Below are 22,402 nucleotides of genomic sequence, written 5' to 3'. Positions count from 1 at the left end.
TTTGTTGAGATTAGTAAATTGCTTTATGTCAAACTAAAGGAAGCCACTTTCATTTTCTTCCCTGAATAATTGGGGTCCATTATTCTATGGCATATCCAACCAAATGTAGAATATCTAAGCTTTTTCCATTTTTAGCAACTTGTTACTTATTTTGCTTCATTTCACAAAGCACCTTGATCCTTCTTCGCTAAATTTTCTGGTGATATGTTTGATACTTGCAATAATTTAGCTGGATCATTTATTTTCAAAGTGCTTCTGCAAGCAGGTTGTGAAGCTTCTGGAGAAGGAATCCATTAAATGGACTGAAGAGGAAGGAAAGCCTGGTACATACTTAATTCAGCTGGATCTGATAGATCCAAACAAGTTGAGTTTTGTAAAGGTCTCAGAGTGATCCCATGTTTTTAGCTTGCCTTCAGGACTAGTCCTCTTTCCCAATGAGCAGAAAACACGCCGCTAGGGGACTCCCAAAAAGGCACTCTTATTTCTTTTGAAGGGCGGTATACTTCAATTTTTGGTAGCTTGAAATGATGATGCGCATAGCTGAAATGAGCCAAAAAAAAGAACTATTATTTTTTATTTGTTTTTTTTTTCTTGTTGAAGCACCAACTTGCAGCTTGATTTTGGAAGCAATATTAGACTCTTTGCTCATTATTAGCAAGCAAATGAAAAGGTGGTGTGTTAGAATTATTCTTGTTGAGAAGGTGAAGCTTCACGTTTGCTTGGACTCTTAGCAGCCTATTAGATTTGTTTTATTTTTTTCGAAAAAAGGAAAATGTTGTCTGTAAGCTACAGACTATAGCTGATGCAAAATGATGTGTTTTAGGTCATTAAATACTCCCCCCTCTAGTTGTATCAAAAAAGACTCCCCCATCTAACTTTCCCTTCTAGAGTGGGAGAAAGTCCCGAAGATCTATCTCCATCGACGGCCATTGGCCGGGGCCACCCTGTGTTTTGGTCGGATCCTTGTGACCGTTTCTTCTTTAAATTATAGAGCCACTGCTTCACCAGAGCGCAAGACTTTGATCCAGCCTTCCCCTTCCTTATTTTGTACATCTTCCCGGCTTGTGCTATGTGCTGATATCCTCGTAGCCCCGACAATGTCCATATGCACAAGGGACAGGGTGGGTTCCAAGCTCATGTCCAAAGGTAGCAATGAATGTACCAGGGAAATCTGAGGCCGAGGTTTTTGATATCACTGCGTTGATGTCTTTTGGGTTGGCCAGAGAAATTTGGGGCTCTCATTTCGCTCATGAAGTGTTCAGGTGTGTTCTTGTCTTCTGTGGGCTCTCACATCCTAGTTTTCTTAAGGTAAACTTCGATGGAGGGTGGTTGATGAGGCGCCAGTTTTGTCATCAAAGATCAGCAAGCCAGATTAGTGGCGGCTAAAGGCCGGCGGATCTTCGATCAGTCTATCGACAACACCGAGATTATAGCAGTATGGGAGGGAGTGTCCTATGCGAGGGAGCTAGAAGCAGATCGCATCATTTTTGAGGGAGTGCTACGGTGATCGAGGAGATCTAGAGGCCCAAGAGTGCTAATGGGGGGATGCGATTGCTCCATGATATTCGTTATCTGTTAAGTGAGTACACCTCCTATCGGGCTACTCATGTTTAGAGAGAGACTAATAGTGCTAGCCCATCTCCTCAGCAGCTTCTTTTACTTAAACGTACCAATTGCTTGACCCACAAGGTGAGGTGACTAGGCTAGACCATACTTTGTACCAAGTGACCACTTGGGCCATTTTCATAATAATAATAAAGAAAATAGATCCCTCTACCTCACTTTTCACTTAGATTCCCTTTAATCCGCCAAACCTATCTAGTCCAAGAGTAAAATGTATATTTGAAAAGTAAAGCTATTTATTTCACTTAACCCAGACTGATCTACTCCACACAGTAATTTATTCCAAAGTATAGAGAATTGGGAATAGGTTAACATGCTTCGCAACCCAATGCAGGCTTATAATATGCAGCAACATAATTTTGGTAATAGTAAACGAAAAGTCTAACTAGTTTGGCAAACAGATCATGGCCATATGACATGAAGATTGGAATAGAACTTAGGTCCTATATATTTAATACAATCAAGATCTTTCAAAGGATAAAGTGCTAAATATAATATGGCAACATTTTTCTTTGAAGGATATCATTCAACTATAGAGGCGCCAATGCGGTTTTTAGATTTTGAACAGGCATAGACATAAGTTACCGATTTTGAAAGGTGCGTATGTGTGTATCTACATGCACTTCTGTTTTTTGTAGAACGGTAACTACTTTTTGAAGTGTATAAATGAAAAGAGTTGGACAAGAAATTTTACATGAATTTTTAGTAAAAGATTTAACGGCTTCGATATTGGGTCTTCTAGATCAAATATCCATACTGTTAATTATAATCTGTATCTATAAAAAAAATCTAAAATTAAAAAAATTATCTTTTGGGGATCCAATCCATGCATCATTAGGTCAAAACATTCTAGCATAAATGATAGGGTAGTTAATTTGAGCACTCACTTTATTAATCATAACCTATGTATATTAAAATACGTATAGATTGAAAATCAATAAATTTTGATGCATAGATTATATCGCATAGTTCTGCATTATTAAAACCATTAATTTTTACACTCGCTTAATGCGTAGGTTAGAAATTTAGTTTCCAAGACTTTTAGTGATGTAGAATGATAATATAGATCTCCAATTTGGAGAATTCATCATTGACCATGCACTCAATTTTTTTTAAAAAAGAATTAACATACGGTGGGTAAACGTTACTATATATAGATATAAAGATATCCACACACATACATATACAAAAGCTGTAGCCCACCTCAGCCCAAATAATATTCTTAAGCTATGAAAGAGCAGCAGCTGCAGCAAGGAACTGAAGGTTGCATATCAATTGCTGCTTGAGGGTTTGGGTGGACAGCATTTTTCAGCACGGAACGGGTACCTGGTAGATGTGTCAATATGCCAAGTTCATATCAAGCAACCAGAAATTTTCCGATGGCTCTGATGCAATCATCTAGCTCTGGAAACAAAAAAGTAAGGACTAGTGATCAACCCTTGAAATTTGAGACTAGACATTGTGCCCACCGGGTGCAGGAGTGCATAAATTTAGTTGCTTTTGAAAATCCAAATTGATCACCTTACAGACACGTACATTCATCTTTGCAATTAGGACTAGCCCTCACGCGTAACAACCCCCACTGGACCTCCCTTCCACTAGGAAATGTACGATACAGGTCATAGGACTAGCCCTCCTGCGTAGCAGCCTCCACTGGACCTTCCTTCCACCAGGGAATGTTCGATACAGGTCATAGGTTTCACAAGCCTAGTCAATCATATTAATGGGGAGGTTTCAGCCTGTCCATTGGCTCTCCAAGCAGGAATTTGGTATTTGAGTACTGTAGCTGGTTCTTGGGATTTTGAAATCCACAGGAGTCTGTGAGCATGAAAGCCTAGTACGGATTCATTCCACAAAACCGTGAAAATATTGCTTAGGATTAAGCCTTTTCAGATCTTAGGGGAAAAACAAAAGACAACTAAAATTGCAATTAAGGAGTGGAGCTTCAACCAAGACTTCAGACTATATGACACTCGATCACCATCATCTTGTACAGAATCTACTAGATGAGAGTCATACATTTTCTTTTACGGTTCTGTCCTACCACAGGTTTGCTTCAGAACGGATCCACGCTATTTGAAGTGTCAATTCGATTTTTCATTTTATGCACCAAATTGTGGCGGATCTGATACATTGAACTCAATTAAACAGCATCATATCATACATCAAGCAGATCATATCCACACTTCAATGAAGTTTTCATTCTGTTTTTCATGTGTAATTATGGTTGATCCATATACAATGAACTCAAGGAAACAGCATGATATCATACATATAATTGTTCTCAGAAATGAGAACCAGGACGAGAGAGAGAGAGAGAGAGAGAGAGAGAGAGAGAGAGAGAGAGCCAAGACAGCTACAGACCTCAGCAAAAAGAAATTTTCATGCTCAAGTATGAAGCAGTAATAAGATTCCACAAAACTTCAAGATATTAGATTCTATTGAACAACCAAGGCGTCCTCTTTTCCCTTGTGCGAAGCTGCACTAAGCTGTAACACGTTACACTGGTGGATGTCATCTCATCAAACAGAGCAGCAGGATCACCATCTTTAACTAGAAAAATCAATGCTGAAACATGTTAAAATGGAGAAATCTGCAAATTTCATTTATACTAGGAGCTCTCACCCATTACAAACCATCTTCATCACTGCTGTCACCAAACATGGCAGCCATTTTCATGGCTAGTTTTGCAGCCATTTCTCTCCTCTGAAAATCAGGCATAAGCCGCAAGTTTTCACGCATGTTACCAATCTCAGACATCAATTTTTCAAGATCATCAAGACCATAAAGTGCATCCTCTTCCAAAATACTGTTGGCTGCATTAACCTCAAGCTCCACTTCTCCTTCAACTTCAGAGGCTGCAGCCTGGTCTGCAGATGCATCTCTCTTGTCCTTCTGATCCTGATACTCATTTGCCCTGTTCTCAGTATCAGGTCTACCTTCAGTGACTGATTCTGAGGCAGTATCGCTAGGAAAAGCACTGGATGCTCCAACAGCAATATCGGAGGTTGAGACGTCAACTCTAGATCCACTACCATCAACCATTTCATCTTTTACAAATTGATTGACTTCAGAAGCAAATCCCTTCTTGCTTGTCACACCTAAATCACCAGTATTGTCCCATGGTTCATCAGAACCATGGGATAAAACCTCGTACTCAAAGTCATAATCAGATTCATCATCTGTGGTTTCTGTCAAAAGACAAGGACCAAACAGCAATTAAAAATATGATCAGTATGTAGAAATGGGCAACAAAAGAGTAATTAAGGAATAAGATGCCCTCAAATTCAGGGGAAAAATGATAGCTAGACAACAAAAGAAGATTGAAAATAGGTGAGAAAATACATGGAGAAACTTCCCCATCCAGCAAAACTAGGCCTTGATATGGGAGTAAGGGATCCATTATTTGAGCCTAAATTGATAGCAGTATGGTTTATAGGTTTTGCTTATGTTTAAAGTCATCTTCACATGGAGGCTACTTGCCTTCCTTGTCTACTAGGGAAGGTGCGGTTATCCTGTTTCCAGATTTCAGGGTCATTCCAGGCCACATATGAGCAGAAAGGGCTCCATGGAGTCGCTCTACACCTTGAATATCACCATCAACTGACAAACCTGTCCGCAAACACATTAAAGTTAAACAATTTTATTGCCAAATCAAAACTTTAAAGTAATAGGTTCACATTAGTAGAAAATCTAAGAGAAGCAAAAACTAAGGCAACCAAGCTATTGTAATACCCTTGCTCTCAGAAAATACTAGAGCTAAAAATTATTTAGAAAAATTAATATATTTAATCAAGCACTAAACACTGAGTGCTTGCTCGTGGATGGTATTACCTCTTGCCCTTTGAGCAAGAGATCAGGGGTTCAATTCTAAGTGGGCCTTCATTTCAACCCCCAATTAGCAAAGCCCGATTCTATGAGCTTTGACTCAACATGCCTGGAGGCCTATGCTTCGCTATAGGTGGGGTGGGGTGGGATGCGGTGGGTATGGGCAGCAGGAGTGGTTAAAGAACCCCTAGTATCAAAAAAAATTAAAAAATAATATATGTATGTATGTATATATATATATATATATATATATATATAATAATAATCAAGCTCTTGAACTCAACAAATACCCTTGTATGCACATGTTCTTGCACCAAAATAGATGATAAAGCACTAGTTCACATGCCCAACGACAGCCTATAGAATCATACCTCACATCAAGATTACCCTTAACTATTGAAAGCTGCTAGAGAAAAGTATACATGTTTGAGGAGATTTCAAGCCACTTGAAAAGGAAAACCAATGGAAACAGTAAGCCATGAATTGTAAATAGATGATGCATGACTATGTTTCCTTATTCATGGACCCATCCATAATAAATAGCGATAGAAAGAATACTATATGTGAATTCCAATACAACAACAACTCTAAGAAAGAAAAGACATGAACTTCCTTGATTCAGAAGCTTAAGTTGCAAGCATAACTAGCAATAAAAAATATGTAAAGGGTACTTACATTTATCAAAGTCAGCATTGGAAGCACAAGCTTCTATATATTCTATGTTATTCTGGCAACACCATTCCAACCATGACTTCCTAATATCCAAAGATGGTTCTTCATCCACCAATAAACTACATCCCTCAGTCTCATCAATCCCATAATCCAAGTATTCTGGATGGGGATCCCCAGCGGAATCTCCATGCTTCTGCATATGTCTTCTGTACTCTCTATGAGCATAATGACCAGGCACAAGATCTGCTTTGTTTCCTATGCACAATAGTATTTCAAACCTCTTAATGTCAATCTTTGCAACCCAATTTTGGAGAGCAAGAAAAGAAGATCCCTGCAGACAATGAAATTAAATCCAGTTAAGTTGGCTCATGTGTAAAAGTTAGACACTTCTAGAGCTGACCAACCAAACATTAATAAAGACTAGATGAGCAACAAACAAAGGGAGGAAGCAATTCGAACATCATTCATGTCAAAAACCATCACTAAGGCAGCCAACTGCTTAAAATTTGACAGAGTTCCAAAGGAGAATCCTTCATCAAGATGAGCTGTCCAAACGGAAAGATCAGCAGAGTAATATTTTGTATCAATAGTCCACCTAGTAGATCGATAAAACCACAAAACAATATTAGACATAAGACGGATCCATGTTGAGGATCAGCATTTGTAGTCACAAGAGAGTATCTAGCTGATAGGTTATGAAAATCACGTACCCTTGACAAAGTATCCCCGAGGACAAGTCACATGTGTCAGGAAAGTCAATAGAAAGCAAACCTGGAAGTCAACAACCACAACCGCAATGAGATACAAGGACCAGCAGAAATGTAACTTAGCTAAACATCTTCCCTAACCAGAGTAAAGTGTCAGGACAAACTAAAACAACACTCTTGCATGTGCGCAACATAATATCTATTCAGAAAAACCAATAACACCAGGTAAGGAACACAAGCATATGACTAGGTAATTAATATAGAATAATTAAGGCTACAATGTACATCCTGTAACTTGCGATGGTTTACTTCCAATGATAGACTCAGCTCGATGGAACAACATTATAAAAGGGCTAGCACTCACACATACATATGAGTCTATCAAGTTTCCCTTGGGGGGAAACTTCTTTGTTAACATACAAGATTATAGGTGTCAGGATTTTGGAAAACCAATTTTTTCCTATCTTCCCCACCTGTCTATCTCTGCTTATCTATAAAAAAGAGAGATCTAGCTCTTGAAGTTTCCTTTTAACACAACTTATTCTTATCCCTTTTCAATTTTATTCCTCCAAATTGATTAAATTGTTGACTAACAACCTAATTTTCTAAACATACAATTGTAAGTGCCTGTATACTCAGGTTTGTAATCTACATAATTACATAACCAATATATGTGCATGTTTACTGTTTCCAGCAAGGTTTGCTGTACCAACCTGTACCACCTAATACCAAGTGTATCGTACTATACCGGTGAGGTACTAATATAGTATCGAGGTTTGATTCAATATATCAAGAAAATTGGTCCGAACCAAGCAAAACTGCCCTGTACTGCCCAATTCCATGTTGTACCAACCCATACCAACTGATTTCATGTGGTCCTAAAGTTGGGGGTGAAATGTTTGGTCGATGTAGTGTGCATACTACACCATATCGACTGTACCAACCATGTCAGCACGATACAGGTGCCAGTAACGGACAATGAACCTTGCTATCTAGGTTAATGAAGATGTCATGCGAATGGATTATGCATGCATGCATACATTGAAACAAATGCACATACATGCATACATATATACACTAAAATATATACATTAGGAACCAATATTGTTGTTAGCTACACCACTTAAAAAATGCAGAAACATGTTTCTAAACTATATATCAATTCCACACAACATAGATGATATCAATAGGGGTTAGTGAGCCAACACATATGGAGAAGCAATATAAACTAAGAATCCACATCAATGATCATGATTTATACAATAAAATATTTAACAATCAAAATTTAGTGGTTTGGACTTTCGATTCTTGCAGCCATCAGCTAAATGAAAACATGGCATTTTACCTTCATCTAACACTTTGTCATCACCTAATGCATAATTAAGAGATCTCCAAAACATTTGATGTTTGGATTATTATTATAGATCATTTTTTTTATTGTAGATCTTTTTTCAACTTGTATTGCTCCTCATTAAGTTTGCAGTAATATTCAAGCTTAAATTCTACTAGTGTGTTTCTAGCTTAATTTTATGCATCCATGTTTCCATTTACATGCAACCTTCCCACCCCCTCACCCTATCCAAAAAATAAGTAAATAAATAAAATTATTTATTCATTAGCATATGTTTGTACATTAGCTGACACTTTATATTAGCATATTTGTACATAAAAGGGTGAGCCTTAGCGCAACAATAAGGTTATTCCATTGTGACCTCAAGGTCATAGGTTCCAAACACAAAAACAGTCTCTCCCTTTACAGGGATAAGACTATGTATATCTGACCCACCCTAGACCATGCAAAAGTGAGAGCCTCATGCACTGGGCCACGCCTTTTAATGTTTGTACATGTCAAGAAGAACTTTTGTCAACCAAGATGTACATAGACCAAACACTGGGATTGGTCTATGCACATAGACCAAGATGTACATCCACTTATAGTTTAAAAGCAAATAGTTTAGATGCCTAAACTAGTTTCTGAATATCAAGGGTGACATGTATGATAGTATCATTCATCGAACCACATGCTCCTAGATAGAGCAAAATCAGTTGATAGAAGTTGCAATGGCACCAATAATCCATATGGATGAACAAAAAACATATTGGGGTGTAATGAAATCCTAATGGTATATTACCTAGTGTTTCAAAGGTGACATGTATGATAGTATCATTCATCGAACCACATGGTCCTAGATAGAGCAAAATCACTTGATAGAAGTTGCAATGGCACCAACAATCCATATGGATGAACAACAAACATATTGGGGTGTAATGAAATCCTAGTGGTATATTACCTAGGGTTTCATATGCAATCTACTTCTTTCAAAATAATACCAACCAAAAGATGTTTGCTCAGTCCACTTTTTCCAACTAGGACCAAGGGAGGATAAATTAGATGCTCAAGATATCGTGTCACTTTCCTGCATATTCTGGATCCCAGAACATAAATTTTACAATCCTTAGCTTTGCAGAAGATTTATAGATGCATCTTTCACTTTTTAAATGAATTCGATTCTTTTTTGTTTCAACTAAACAATGTAAAGAGAGCCTCTACGAAAACAAAAATGAACATGAGGATCCTGTGCCTTTTTCCTGTATCTCTTGCAAGAGTCGAGACCCAATCATTCCAAGTATCAATAACTATCTATAACTAGGCCTGTTCAAGTTTATAGGAAGCAAAAAATATTTTTTTATGAGATCCTATACACCCCGCCTCTGATGAACTTGGAAGTTCAAATTGCTCATAGGAATTATTGTCTACATCTCATCCTACAACATTTTTTTCCTTCTCTTGCCATGATTTGTCAACAAAATACCATCTCTTTGTATCCTTTTTTGTCATCTGTTTCTCTTTCTGAAATCCTCTCCGAGGCAAAGCCGCGTGGAAAACAATGATGTGAACATGCAAGCACCTGCAGAAAACAAATTTCACACTTTGTGCCTATTTAAAGGATAACATGTAATTACTCATAAGTAGGCATATATTGTGGAAAATTTTGTCAAAGGAAATGTGGTGGAAAGAACCTGCATAACAATTTCAAAACATTAAGACCTTCCCTAATAGATTCTGATTGTTGCTAATTCCAATTGGCGATTACACTAGAAGGACATAAAGAATGTCATCCAACATCAGGATTTATTAGAGAAACCTTATATAGGATAAAATCCAGATTTTGGTGGTTCCAGCGGCGGCGGCCGCGGGCGGGCGGGGGGGGGGGGGGGGGGGATGGTGGGGGGTTGTGGGTTGTGGTGGTGTTTACAATGAATGGACTCAAAATGCAGGTGATCACACAGAATTCATAACTCACAGTTTCCTTTGTCACTGGATGTTGATTTCTTGATTTTATTGTGATCCTTGTGACTAAAACTGAAGGAATAAAAAGTTGCCAAAGTTTAAAATTAAATATTTCAGCAAGACAATTTTAGAGGATCTTCTAAAAGTTGAAGTTGCAAGATCCAACAAGGGATCAACTTATGTCTAATGAAAGGATCAATTTATATCAAAAGAAAGAACATGGCAGATTCATTGACCAATTGATACCCTGATGGGTCAATGTGCATAACTGGTACGAGTCCAAAGTGAATGGACTCAAAAAAATGCAGGTGATCACACAGAATTCATAACTCACAGATTCCTTTGTCACTGGATGTTGATTTCTTGATTTTATTGTGATCCTTGTGACTAAAACTGAAGGAATAAAAAGTTGCCAAAGTTTAAAATTAAATGTTTCAGCAAGACAATTTTAGAGGATCTTCTAAAAGTTGAAGTTGCAAGATCCAACAAGGGATCAACTTATGTCTAATGAAAGGATCAATTTATATCAAAAGAACGAACATGGCAGATTCATTGACCAATTGATACCCTGATGGGTCAATGTGCATAACTGGTACGAGTCCAAAGTGAAAATATGAAAAACCCAAAGACTTATTAAGATGGTCAAAAAGTAACATTGTTAACCAAACATCTCATTTGCCATTTAGTATAGTGAGCTTGTAAATGCAAGCTCCAAGAGCACCTAAAAACCATATTGCGATGCAGTTATTTGTATATTTTGTTTTCAGTAAGGAGTTCAAGGTCAAGGTAAACTTCACGAAAAAATGTCATCCCTAAGTTCAAAGGAAAAATGGACCAGTGCATCTTAAGGATAGTTATAGAGGTGAAATGTTTTTAGAATGTAAAATGGATAATCCAATTATCTACCACATGGGAACCAGGCAAGCCTAGCTTTTCGAGATAACAAAGATAAGAAGCATTCTTGTTGCTTAATGTGAAGTTTGATCCCTTAATGAGCCATGTATATGGAATGTCGCTCAGTGATTCAACAAAGCAAATATATATAGCCTTTTCTTTTAAGAGAGAGAAAAGGAGCGAGACCCCTCATTCTATAATGATCCAAGTCCAAGTACTTAGGATGCACCATCAGGACTCAAATTTGAAACCTTTGGTTTTCAAGCAAAGGAGCATTAGCACTGGAGTAAGGCTCCCTTCACAAATAAAAGCAACATTTCATTAGTGAAGTGGACATATTATTTACTTACAAAAAAGGAAGTGGGGATCTAATCTTATTAGGCAACACTTTTATCATCTTGCGATGGTGGTGGGCAGATTATTGATTAATCTAATATAGACCTCAATTTACAATGAGATGCTTACGATGTCATGAGATCTAGTCATAATACCACTCTCAAATTGGATTCTATTTTGATGGTATGTTATCAGATTTAGTCTATTGGAAGCTTTAATATTCTAACAAAACTATGCTTCAAGTCCATATAAACTTGCTAGAAGTTTGACTTAATTATAAGGCCTACTTAAAACAATTGCATGTTTTCTTTATCCTATTTCAATTTCATTTTTCTTTCTATTTTCTGTGCCTTTCTTACTAACTCCATTCCTTATTCTGCTGGATTTAGGGGCAAACAAAGATTTAATTTTGTTCATGTGTTCCTTCAATGATGCTGATCAATGGATGGTTAATACATTCTTGCAATAACAAACATGACAACATGCTCTGACCCTTAAAACCACAGAGAGGGGTATGAGTAAGATGGACCTAGTGAAAATTTCTAAAGGAGGGAAAGGAAGGGGGAACGGGACTTCATCCCAAAATATGCCATCTCCTCTACAAGACAATCATATGTACGTACATACATATATACATACACAGATATGTATAAGCATGACATGTCCGCCCCTCCACATGGAACTATTAATTAGACAATAAATTCATCACATGCCTAAAAGGAACTAATCAACATGAAACTATGAAGTCATTAGAAAAACTAAAAGACACCATGATGTATTACAAGGTTTTATAAGAAATGGATGGCAAAGGTTTTATAAGAAATGGATGGCTTTGTCGACCAGTTATCTACCTGCAAAAGATGACCATGCAGAATCGAAAAGTCCCTTGGAGATGGACTGGACCTTTCAAAGATTTTGGCCTAAGCCTATGTCATTCAGTTTGGAGTCCATTTACATGGACATATGAGGTGTCAGAAGTGATGCATCTGGTATGGGAGAGCCATTGAAATTTATTTTCTAGATGGAATAGCATGTCCAACGAGCACTGTTCATTGCAATTTAATCATACGAAATTTCAAACAAGAAACTGAAGGGCTCAAAATTAGCTTATCCAACAACTGGCCACATGCATCAAATTGATTAGAATTCATCACTGCAGGCTGCTGAATGTCAAAATAGTTAACAACCAAGATTAGCATAAATAATGTCACAATGAACAGTCAAACTTGTCCAATGCTTCAGTTCGGTTTCTTTAGATCCTATGACTAGAATACCACTGAAACTAGGATTCTCATTTTTTTTAACCCTCGAACACCTCTGATCTAGAACCCCCTATTTTTTGTCACTTACCTTTTGACACTCAAAAGACCTAGGGCCAGCCATAGTAGCTGGAATATTTGACCTATGGTGAGAAACCACTGGGTAAGCCTCTTTACCATACTCTTTCTCTGCTAGCTAATTTAGAGCATCTTGTTTGTCACTTAGAGTCTCCCAGAGTCCACATTTTTAATGTCCAGAAAAATCTCTCAGCTATTGAACATCATATCCTTAACTATATGAAAATAATTGATCCTTTCTTATTCTACTACTACTTATTATTCTCTCTTCTCTTCTTCTTAATTTATAAGCTTTTAAGCAAAACCAGGTCTGAAATCGCACAAAAACCTGAGAAAATTTATCAATTCTAATCGGTTCTAAGTTCTTAGAAGCTGGACAAAGATCAATCAGGTTGATGACACCGAAAAGAGATCTATGAACCCAAAGAAATCCAGAAGAGAGAGGGATTAGAACTGACGGGAGAGAAGAGTCCGCTTGCCAACGTTGGGGGAGCCGATGACGAAAAATCCCGGCCGGCTTTCGACAGGTCCTGTGCCGCCTTTGTTCTCCACAGCCATGTCTTGCAATCGAGGCCCAAGCCTGCTCTGCCCTGAAAAGCTCAGGTTACGAGATGAGGAGAGTTAGGGATCCGGAGAAGGAAAAAGCTACCGGGCTTCTTACAAATAGAAGAAGCACGTTATCTCCACTGTTTGTTTTCAACTCAAAGACTAAAAATCCATGGTTGGGCGACGGGAAGCACCGGTTTAAAAGATGAGTTTTTTAATAAAAATAAATCAAAATATTTTCCCCATTTTTCCTTCTTTCTTTCCTATTTCATAGTTTATCCTTCTGCTTTTCCTCTCCACCGCCCTATGATTCTCCACCTCCACCAAGCGCCCCCCGACCGCGCGTAGTACGCCGCCCAGTCCAACCCCACAGCACCACCTGCACCACGAACACCATATTGGTCAGCTCCGCCCCGTGCACTCCTATCAACACTCCCATCAACATCCCGATCCATTGACCGTCCCGGTCCCTCCCGGTCGGGAAACCCCCGACCCCGATACTTGAGGCAGAGAAGGAAGGCGGAGATGGGGTTGGCCGACGGCGAGGCCATTCCGCCCTTCCCAGGGGCGAAGGGCCCCCGATTGCCCTCGATTGGTTGTTGCTGTTCGACGCCATTCGATACAGCAAAAACCCTAACTGCGGAATCCAAAATCCTAAGGGAAAAAAAATCCTAGCTTGAAAGCGCTCCGAATCCCCTCGGCGAAAAAGAAACCGCTCTGAGATGATGAAGAGAAACCCTAATCGGTCGGAGAAGAGATGAACCGAGATCGCCAAGAAGATTAAGAGGGAAAAGCTCACCTTTTGGCGGACGCTTTCCGAGATATGGGAGGAGAGTGGTGGTGGTTTTCTAGGGACAAGCGCCACGAAAGGAGATCTATGGCGAGGGTTTTGGTGGGGTCGGTGAGGGTGGGAGAGAGAGAGAGAGAGAGAGAGAGGAAGATGGAGCACTGAAGCTTGAAACCGGTTGGAACCGGAAAAAGATAAAAGGACAAGTTTATCCTCCATAGAATGAATGGTTGTGATTTGAAATTGTTATGAATAGAATTTTTTATTTTATTAGTATTTTTTTTTGTTACATCCGTGACTCACACCGGTGTGGGCACATTCCATAACCAGTCCGCCACGCTATTTGTTTTAAAAAAATATAGATAAATAAAAGACATACTCCCTCAAACTGTGGCTCAGTTCTCTCACAGAGATGTTTCATAGAAGAACAAACAGAAGTTGAAAGAAAAGTTTACGTATCAAGCAAGAGATTTTTTTTTTTCCTAACGTGAGAGAAGAATTTGTGGAGAAAAAATAAATATGATAAAACGGAACGAAAAAAAGGTTGAAAGAAACCTGCACGAAAAATATTTTTAGATATGTAATTTAGATATATATCTTAATTTGAAACACAGAAATTGAAGTGCAATCTGACATAATTGAACTAAACAATTATAAAATTAAATAAATTAATGTAGTTGAAAAATTAAAGATAAAAAAATTATATAGATTAATAAATAACATGTCATCCATTTGTTACACGCAGAGCTCTCCCCTTTTTTTCCGCCCGACTCTTTGGTCTGAAGAATGCTGGTTTTAAGGACCGGCCAAAAAAAAGAAAGAGCTTCGCTCATGTACATATGAGCATAATTTCTTAAGATAATTATCCAAATATATGTTTTATCCTAATAAGCAACCTCCTAGGCTAATAGCACATAAAAAAGAATGATACTTGTATGGTGCACTGGAGGATAATAAAAATATAAATATAGATTTGTATAATAGAATAATAAATAATGTCTCAAAAAAATAGAATAAAAAATAAATTATAAATATAATTTATTTAATAATATGATCATTTTGTTTCCAATGCCTTACTAATAAAAACATTGGTAGGAAAAAATGAATTGTTTAAGAAAACACTTAAATGTTTATAGCAGGATAAATAAATGTTTGCTTATATTGAAATATTTAATTCTTCAAGCATACCAACTGGCCCATTAAATGCAAAAATTTGGAGGCAAAATTTTTTTTGGTCTCTCCAATTTCTTTGATGGCCATAATACGACTAGCACATCAAATATAGAAAAATATAGAGGCATAATTTTTTTTACCTCCTACTCATTTTAATCACCATAATACTGTTTGTTGCATCAAATATATGGAGAAACAAAAGTGAAATTTTTTTATTGCCTCCATTTCAATGGGTATGACACTAATTGGCATGTCAAATGCAAAAGAAATTGGGGCAAAATGTTTTCAATTTTTTTAACCTTCCACAAATTTTAATTACCATTAGACTAATTGGCACATCAAATGTACCAAAAATAGAGCCAAGTCTCCAAATGACTTTCTAAAATAACTTTAAATATATTTCTAAAATATATTTTTTGAAATTTTTCCTTTTGCATACGTAGAGAAAATTTTTTTTTCTAAAAATATATTTTTTGCAATTAATTTTAACTTGCCTTCCTAAAATAATTAAGGGCTTTCTAAAATAACTCTTATTTAGATTTTCTTTCTCTCTACATGTGGGAACTTCATATGGCTAATAATTTTTTCTAGAATAACTAATATCAACAGCTTTCTAGAAAAACTCTAAATTCGATTTTTCCTAAAATAGTAAATAAAAGCTGCACTTAAATTTAAAATTTATTCTATTTTTTTATGCACGCATGGAGAAAAATAATAAAAAAATTACTTCAAAATTTTTTTCTAACCTTCCAATTGCTTCCACAGCCGTAGCAGGCACATCAAATATAGAAAGGAATAGCGGCAAATTTTTCTTTAGATCTCTCGAGCTTTCCAAAATACGTTTGTCGAAATTATATGTTGCAGTAGAAATTTTTTTCAAAAAAAAAAAATAACATTAATATAGTTTTTTAAAATAACTGCATTATTTATGTTAAAAAAAAATAACTGCACTATTTGATATGCCACCTAACTCACATTTCTTAAGTAAGCATACTATTTAATATTTTAAAGTAAGTGTACGATTTGACGTCCTATATTCAGGTAAGTGTACTATAGTCTATATTTTGTCGGTGAATCCCCCGGTTCCAAATCCAAGGGGGATTTGATTTAAGCAAGTGAAAGATTTAAAAAAAAAAAATCTAGTTTCCGAGCCAAATCGATCTCCAAACATTTCAAAAGAATTCGAATCTGATATTAGGCGACACAAGTACACGTCCGCATACAAATTTTATATGCACACTCACGTTCCCCATATATCGACAAATAAGCGGTAAAACGAACTGTTCCCGCATATTAAGTTCTATAATCACGTCCGCATTTTAAGCCCATTCAGCGTTCCGTTGCGTCCTCTCATCTCCCTTACCTTCTATAGTGGTCCAATCAACGATCGGGAAATCCGCCTGCACCTCTGCCATCATCTCCCGAATCACGAGGCCTCGTAAGATAACATAACCGCGGTAGCCCTAATCTCCGAAGCACCCTCGATTCGAGTTGGCAGCAGCATCAACAAGAAAAAAGACAAAATCCTCGCGGTGAGCACTGATGGTGACCGGATCCCCAGCAACCCCGCCCCCTTACCTTCTCCTCGTCTCCATTATTACTTCATCTCATCTTCCCCAGATCTTTACCCTCTTGCATTCCCGCCAAAAAAAAAAAAAAGAAAAATCTCGTCCCAAACCCTAACCCTAAACCGAATGGCGCGGAGGGCTCGGAGAGGAGAGTCTTCGAGCGGTGGGAGGACCGCTGGCGGGGGCTTCGTTGCTGGGGCCAAAGTCGAGGTCCGGAGCGACGACGAGGGATTCCGCGGCGCATGGTACGAGGCTACCGTCGTCCGATCCCTTGCCCGCCGCCGCTGCTCCGTCGAGTACGTCTCTCTTGTTTCTGATGCGGATCCATCCGAACCCCTCCGTGAGATCGTCCGCCGCTCCCACGTCCGCCCTCAGCCTCCGCCGCCCCCCTCCCCCGCCCGTTATCAGCTCTTCCAGCGCGTCGAGGCTTTTCACAATGATGGGTGGTGGGCCGGGGTGGTGTCGAAGCTTCACGGAGAGGATTCTAGCAGTTTTACTGTGTGCTTCCCCAACACAAGGGAGGTGATGGACTTCCCGCCCTCGGAGATCCGGCCGCTGCTGGAATGGGTTCGTGGACAGTGGATCGTCGCTCGAGACCAGGTAAATGTCTCACCGTTGATAAAATGTTGCCATCCTTGGAACGTTTTGAACCCGTAGTTAGCGAAATGGGACTGGAAAGGTGTAAAGTTTCCAGCTTTGGTAGTTATGATTCTATAATTAGTGATACGGAACAGGGAAACGTATAAATTTTCCACCTTTGGTATGCTATGATACTTTATCTAGTTGATATGTATTCGGGAAACGTCTAAAATTCCCATCTTTGCTGCGTTATGATGCTTAGTCCATGGACAGAAGGGAAAGGCATGGGAAACTACGTGAAAACCCGTAAAGGTACTGCTGCGATGCTGGTTTGTTGTTTTTCTTGGTGCATGGGAAACGCGTTTTGAGTGCTATATGTTTCCTGTGGTTTTGCTGAAGCATTTGAATTCACTTCTAACTGCACTGCGTGCACTCAATTGGGAAGGCAAATCAAATAATTTTCACAATGGAACGCTTGATTTGATGTGAAACCCGTTTCATGTTAAGGCTGGAAGCTCTCTCACATATTTTCACCTTGCAGGAAGTGGCTGAGCCACTGTTCAGTGTGGGAGCACAGGTCGAGGTCAGCTGGGAAAGAGAGAACTATGGAGCTGCTTGGTTTGCTGCTACAATTGTTAGTATGATCAGCAAGTCCATATTTTTGGTGGATTGCAAGACCTCGAGAGCTGTCACTGACAGAGAGTTGTCGACGGAGATTGTTGATGCTCAATACATTAGGCCTGCACCTCCCCTTGCATCAGAAGATGAGGATTTCGGGTTACATGATGTTGTTGAGGTGCTTTACCATGGCGGGTGGTCGCTAGGAGTTGTTACTCAGATTTCTAATGGGTCAAAGTACATTGTCAAGTTGAAGCATCATGAAGAGGAGATGGAGTTTAATTGTTTTGAAATGAGATCCTGCCAGGTATGGAAGGATGGGCAGTGGATCAGCTATTCCTCCCAGGTATGTATGGCTTCAAGTTAGCACTTTTGTATTGTTTCATATGTTGGCCTTTCAATGCCTTGTAGTATTGCTATCCCCTATCACCTACAATTCCATCCTGCATATGTTCTACAAAATATTTATTATCTCAGAGTCTTGCCAGCAAGTCAATGTGGCACATGGTATTCCATAACAGCCTAGGTTTTGGATGATATCAGTCTATACTGGTGTCGGGCACTTGCTGATATGGCTTGTCACCACACAATACAATTGAATACAATACAATACACTGCATCGATGTAGGCATGACATCATACATGTGTGGTCTTTTGTTTGGATAAAATCATTCTCTTTTTATATTAGCTGGATGTCCACTGATATTAGCCAAGATGTTATGATCAACTTAGACTATTTGGACATGTGCTCTTTTCATGGATATTGTCTACTGTACACAATGCCAAGATGATAGTTGATCTCTTTTTTTTTACTGTATTAGCCACTATTTAGATATCCTGATTGTTACATAAGAGCTGAGATATCTGGGTATCTTGATCTTTTTAAAAACTATGCATCCTTCCATCTTGATCAGCATAAATTGATTTCTTGTTTTTATTCTGTTTTTAGCTTTCTAGATTTTCAAGTACAATTTGCTTTTCTATGGGTTCAAAAGAGTCGGCATGGCTAATGTGAACTTCTGGTTATCCTATATCTTTGTACCTGCAATAATTCTAATCAGCCATTAGAGTTAAATTGGAAGCCTGATCTATAATAAGTATATTAACAAATGAAAGCTTGTCAGTTTCCTGGGTCGTGGCTCAGGCACAGCGAGAAGCTAGAGTCTTTAGAGAGATTCTTTCTGCTTTTATGTAACTGGAAACAATATAGAGGTATACACCAAAGTTAGAAGAAAGTTACATGTTAGCAATTCAATGGAGTGGTTGATGATTTTACTTTAAGTTTATGGTTGTTCAAGCATGGCAATGAACATTTTAATCCGTGGTCATGTATAATAGGATTTCATATTCTTGTGGTTTGTTCTTTCATGCAGTGATATTTGCATCTTTGTGTGATCGTTCTGCTTAGGAATGTGTGTGGAAATTTTTCAGTGCCTCCTAATTATTTATTGGCCTCTTCTTTTCAAAATTTCAGGTCAAGAATAGAAAATCACCAATGCTTGGTGGAGCTAGTTCTGCTGGACCTCGACGGCAATTACATGTTGGCAAAAGATCCAGTCTTCCTATTTCAGTATCAACATCAAGTGATGATGATGATGTCACATGCGTCCCTCTTTCTGGTGTTTTGAAGCGTATGAAGACTGAAGGATCGGGCACTGGAGGCTGGATGAGGTCATCTCAACCTTGCAGAAAATTAAAAGAAGTAAAGTTATTTGATTATAAGTTACATTCGCAAGATCGTTTTTCATCTAAAACTCCATTGGGGGTGGAGGCAGAATCCCATGTTGCCAAGCTGTTGCTAGAAGATAGCCTCTCTTCATTGGATGTGCAGCATTGTCTTGAAAGCACCTCTCCTGAGAAGACTGCAACAAAATTACCGCGAAATCGCTCATCAATGGAGCTAAATTATGGGCAAAACATGACCGAGATGAATGGTCTAATTAAATCATTAACCGGGAGGAATGAGCCTTCTGATTTTATGTACAAGGGATCAGAACATCAGTCAAAAGCATCTGGCTTCAACCATTCTCTGGTTAATGATGAGGCCAGCAAGCTCCTCTCGATTATGGAATGGGGAAGTTGTAAAGGTTCCCGTGGTCCTAGAGGGAGTTCTATGAAACGAATAAAGAAGCTTGCTATTCGGGCCCCGCATCGACAGAAAAAGTCTCCTGAGGTTGTGAGACCTCGCTATTGTAGTTAGTTTGATAATAATTATGTTTGGACTTCATGATTCAATTTTCCAATTACTATTTTTTCTCCTTGTTCCCAGAGCATGAAACAATATTCACAGGAGGAGATAAAGAAAAGGAAGAGAGGCAGGCCTGCAAAGAAAAGTATCATTCACATGCATGCCTCTATAGTTTGCAGATGCTGCCATTTTAAGTTTAATGCATTATGCTCCCTGTAGCTTAAAGCTGCTCATCAACTTGCAGGCATAGAATCGGAACAAGCAGAAGATTTGCCTGAGCAAGTTGCTGAAGAAGAACATGGGAGGCAAGAAATTGAGCAATCAAATCAAGGTCAGTCTTGTGATGCATCTTTTGAAACTCGAGCGCATAGTCATCATGATGAAGCAACGGGGTACGAGGACCTCCCACTACTTGCGATTACGCAGGGTATGTTTGAATAATAATATTGAAAATTACATGTTTGTAGTATTTATCTGATGCATTATATTTTCTGTTGCAGATTCTCCAACTAGTAATGCTGTCAGCATATGTCAAACTGATCAACAAATAGAGGTATTGGAAGACAGACAGACTAAGCCTCAGATAGAATTAGCATCCCGAGCTGATACATCGATCAAGGTCCCCACAACACAACAATCGTCATTCATGCTAGGAAGCTCATTTCGCACTAGGCTTGAAGAGATCTTAACTTTTGATGCCCAGCATAACAACACAGCAACTGGAGCAGAAGAGGGAGCTCTTGTATCTGTTTCCAAGAAAGATAATGCTGCTTCATGTGAGGGGCTTAATCCTAGTGAGTCACCATCAAAGAGAACTTCTGGTGAGAACAAGGAGGCTTTGATTGATCCATCATCCAGTCATTCATCTTTGAAAGAGGTAATATTACCATTTTTGAAGAGTTCTTCCATGTGGGAATCAATCAAAGCAATGGATATATTCCATATAATGCCACAACAACCACATTTCCGCCCATTGGAGCAGTACTCTATGGAGTTTCGAGAAGGAATGGCCATAGGTCTTATGGTATCATTTGCAAACCTAGCAACTAGCATTAACAAATTAAACATTGCTGATAACCGATCCACTTTTGAAGAAAGGTTGAAGGCTCTTGGCCCCTTAGAGGCAAATGGATTTGATGTTGGACGTCTACGTGCCTGCCTGGAGGAGTTGCTAGAGACACAAAGTAATCAATGGCAATCCAAGAGTAAAATAGCAGAATTGGAACAAAAGATCATAGAGAGAAAAGGTGATAATGACAGGCTTGGCGCATTAGCTGTTCAATTAGATAAAGCTATCATGGAAGTGGAGCAAAATCTAACCCATTTCCGGGAGAGCAGAGAGTTGGTCATAATGCAAAGGAAAATTATCGATACTGAGATATTGAAACTGCAAAAGGATGTGCAGGAAGCGGAGGAAGCATATCGTTCTGCCGAACGTCATTTCAATAGTACAGCAGTTGCTCCATGGTGAAGGTAACATGAGCACATCAGCCAAGGGTTTCCTACTTTTGTGTAAATATGATCTTCAGATCGGAAGCTCCTCTTCTCGTTATATGCACTATGCACTCCTCGATGTCTCAAATAGAAATCTGAACTACTATCATCATAATTAGACATATCTGATAGGTGCCTACGATATAATAGAAATCTGAAGGCAGTTCAGATTGGATGCTTCGATCTTCAACCTGTATATTGTTTGGCATCTCTCGTGGGATTTCTATTGCTGAGAAAAAGTGTTTTTAGTAATTAAAAAGTTTTTTTTTATGATGCTTTCCAACGTATGCATGCAAGGATATCATTTTTCATGCCTCGATGTTTGTTTGCATTGACTAGTAGCTGCATATAGCTTGAGTGCTGAAACTGGTGAACGCAGTACATACAGACCAAAAAAGTGCAACTCTAAAGCGAGATAAAGCACACTGCAGTGATACCGTATTGCTTGCATATTTGTAAAGTATTAAATAGGCAATGGATTTATACATATTTTAATTTTCTAGCTGGGATTTCTGTAAGCTAAAAGTTTCTGAACAACCTGAATGTAGAATTCATTGAAGAGATTCTTAAATTCCGTTTGAGTTGATTTGTTCCAGAGAGTTGCAAAAAGGGCAGTTTTAGTGCTTGGAACATCAGATCATTAATATGATGGAAGAAAATAAGATGAGTTACAAACGTGTAGAAAGGGTTGAGCCTTAAGCATCTTACTTGATCAGTTTTTTTTGTTTTCTTAATTGTAAAATAAAAACAAAAAACAAAA

The 22,402-nt window shown here is 38.5% G+C and overlaps 3 protein-coding genes across 11 annotated transcripts in view; 2 read left to right on the top strand and 1 right to left on the bottom strand.

Annotated features, from left to right (window-relative positions):
- Positions 1-687, top strand: part of SDE5 (silencing defective 5) — a 39,408-nt gene extending 38,721 nt beyond the window's left edge. For all 5 annotated transcript variants that reach the window (XM_039123744.2, XM_039123748.2, XM_088717683.1 and 2 more), the window contains one exon: positions 266-687. In XM_039123744.2, the coding sequence (XP_038979672.2) occupies positions 266-391 (126 nt within the window). In that variant the 3' untranslated portion in view covers positions 392-687. The remainder of the gene's footprint in view (positions 1-265) is intronic.
- A 3,115-nt stretch (positions 688-3,802) lies between these two features.
- Positions 3,803-14,261, bottom strand: LOC103712091 (GTP binding protein). Of its 4 annotated transcripts, XM_088717686.1 has the most exons (8): positions 14,035-14,185; positions 13,430-13,614; positions 13,148-13,279; positions 6,834-6,894; positions 6,583-6,718; positions 6,127-6,454; positions 5,107-5,235; positions 3,803-4,814 (listed from the first exon to the last, which is right to left on the bottom strand). In XM_088717686.1, exons 3-8 carry the CDS (start codon positions 13,245-13,247, stop codon positions 4,252-4,254), a joined length of 1,317 nt encoding a protein of 438 aa, XP_088573812.1. In that variant the 5' UTR covers positions 13,248-13,279; positions 13,430-13,614; positions 14,035-14,185; the 3' UTR covers positions 3,803-4,251. The 4 variants fall into 4 exon arrangements, with proteins under 4 accessions (XP_088573812.1, XP_026662384.1, XP_008796711.1 ...); XM_026806583.3 differs by having other exon boundaries at positions 13,148-13,952; positions 14,035-14,261; XM_008798489.4 differs by having other exon boundaries at positions 13,148-13,614; positions 14,035-14,246.
- A 2,385-nt stretch (positions 14,262-16,646) lies between these two features.
- On the top strand, positions 16,647-21,912 carry LOC103712141 (DUF724 domain-containing protein 3-like). Of its 2 annotated transcripts, XM_008798578.5 has the most exons (6): positions 16,647-17,363; positions 17,884-18,306; positions 19,435-20,133; positions 20,230-20,293; positions 20,393-20,575; positions 20,649-21,912. In XM_008798578.5, the coding sequence occupies exons 1-6, from the start codon at positions 16,890-16,892 to the stop codon at positions 21,617-21,619; spliced, it is 2,814 nt and encodes a 937-aa protein (XP_008796800.3). In that variant the 5' UTR covers positions 16,647-16,889; the 3' UTR covers positions 21,620-21,912. The 2 variants fall into 2 exon arrangements, with proteins under 2 accessions (XP_008796800.3, XP_089785561.1); XM_089929435.1 differs by lacking the exon at positions 19,435-20,133 and having other exon boundaries at positions 16,801-17,363.
- Positions 21,913-22,402: the final 490 nt, after the last annotated feature.

Source organism: Phoenix dactylifera, chromosome 3 (genome assembly GCF_051530095.1).
Source record: "Phoenix dactylifera cultivar Ajwa chromosome 3, Ajwa_hap1_PhDact_Kaust_v1.1, whole genome shotgun sequence".
NCBI lineage: Eukaryota > Viridiplantae > Streptophyta > Magnoliopsida > Arecales > Arecaceae > Phoenix > Phoenix dactylifera.
This window is presented reverse-complemented; position numbering and strand designations above follow the sequence as displayed.

What these genes read in the sequence shown, in the direction of transcription:
- LOC103712091 (XM_026806583.3), bottom strand. Translation starts at nt 13,247, where the DNA reads ATGGCTGTGGAGAACAAAGGCGGCACAGGACCTGTCGAAAGCCGGCCG. An exon ending in CAAGCGGACTCTTCTCTCCC is followed by an intron (nt 6,895 to 13,147) that starts GTCAGTTCTAAT and finishes GTTGACTTCCAG; the next exon opens with GTTTGCTTTCTATTGACTTT. An exon ending in TGGTTTTTGACATGAATGAT is followed by an intron (nt 6,455 to 6,582) that starts GTTCGAATTGCT and finishes CATTGTCTGCAG; the next exon opens with GGATCTTCTTTTCTTGCTCT.
- LOC103712141 (XM_008798578.5), top strand. Translation starts at nt 16,890, where the DNA reads ATGGCGCGGAGGGCTCGGAGAGGAGAGTCTTCGAGCGGTGGGAGGACC. An exon ending in GGATCGTCGCTCGAGACCAG is followed by an intron (nt 17,364 to 17,883) that starts GTAAATGTCTCA and finishes TTCACCTTGCAG; the next exon opens with GAAGTGGCTGAGCCACTGTT. An exon ending in ACTACTTGCGATTACGCAGG is followed by an intron (nt 20,576 to 20,648) that starts GTATGTTTGAAT and finishes TTTCTGTTGCAG; the next exon opens with ATTCTCCAACTAGTAATGCT.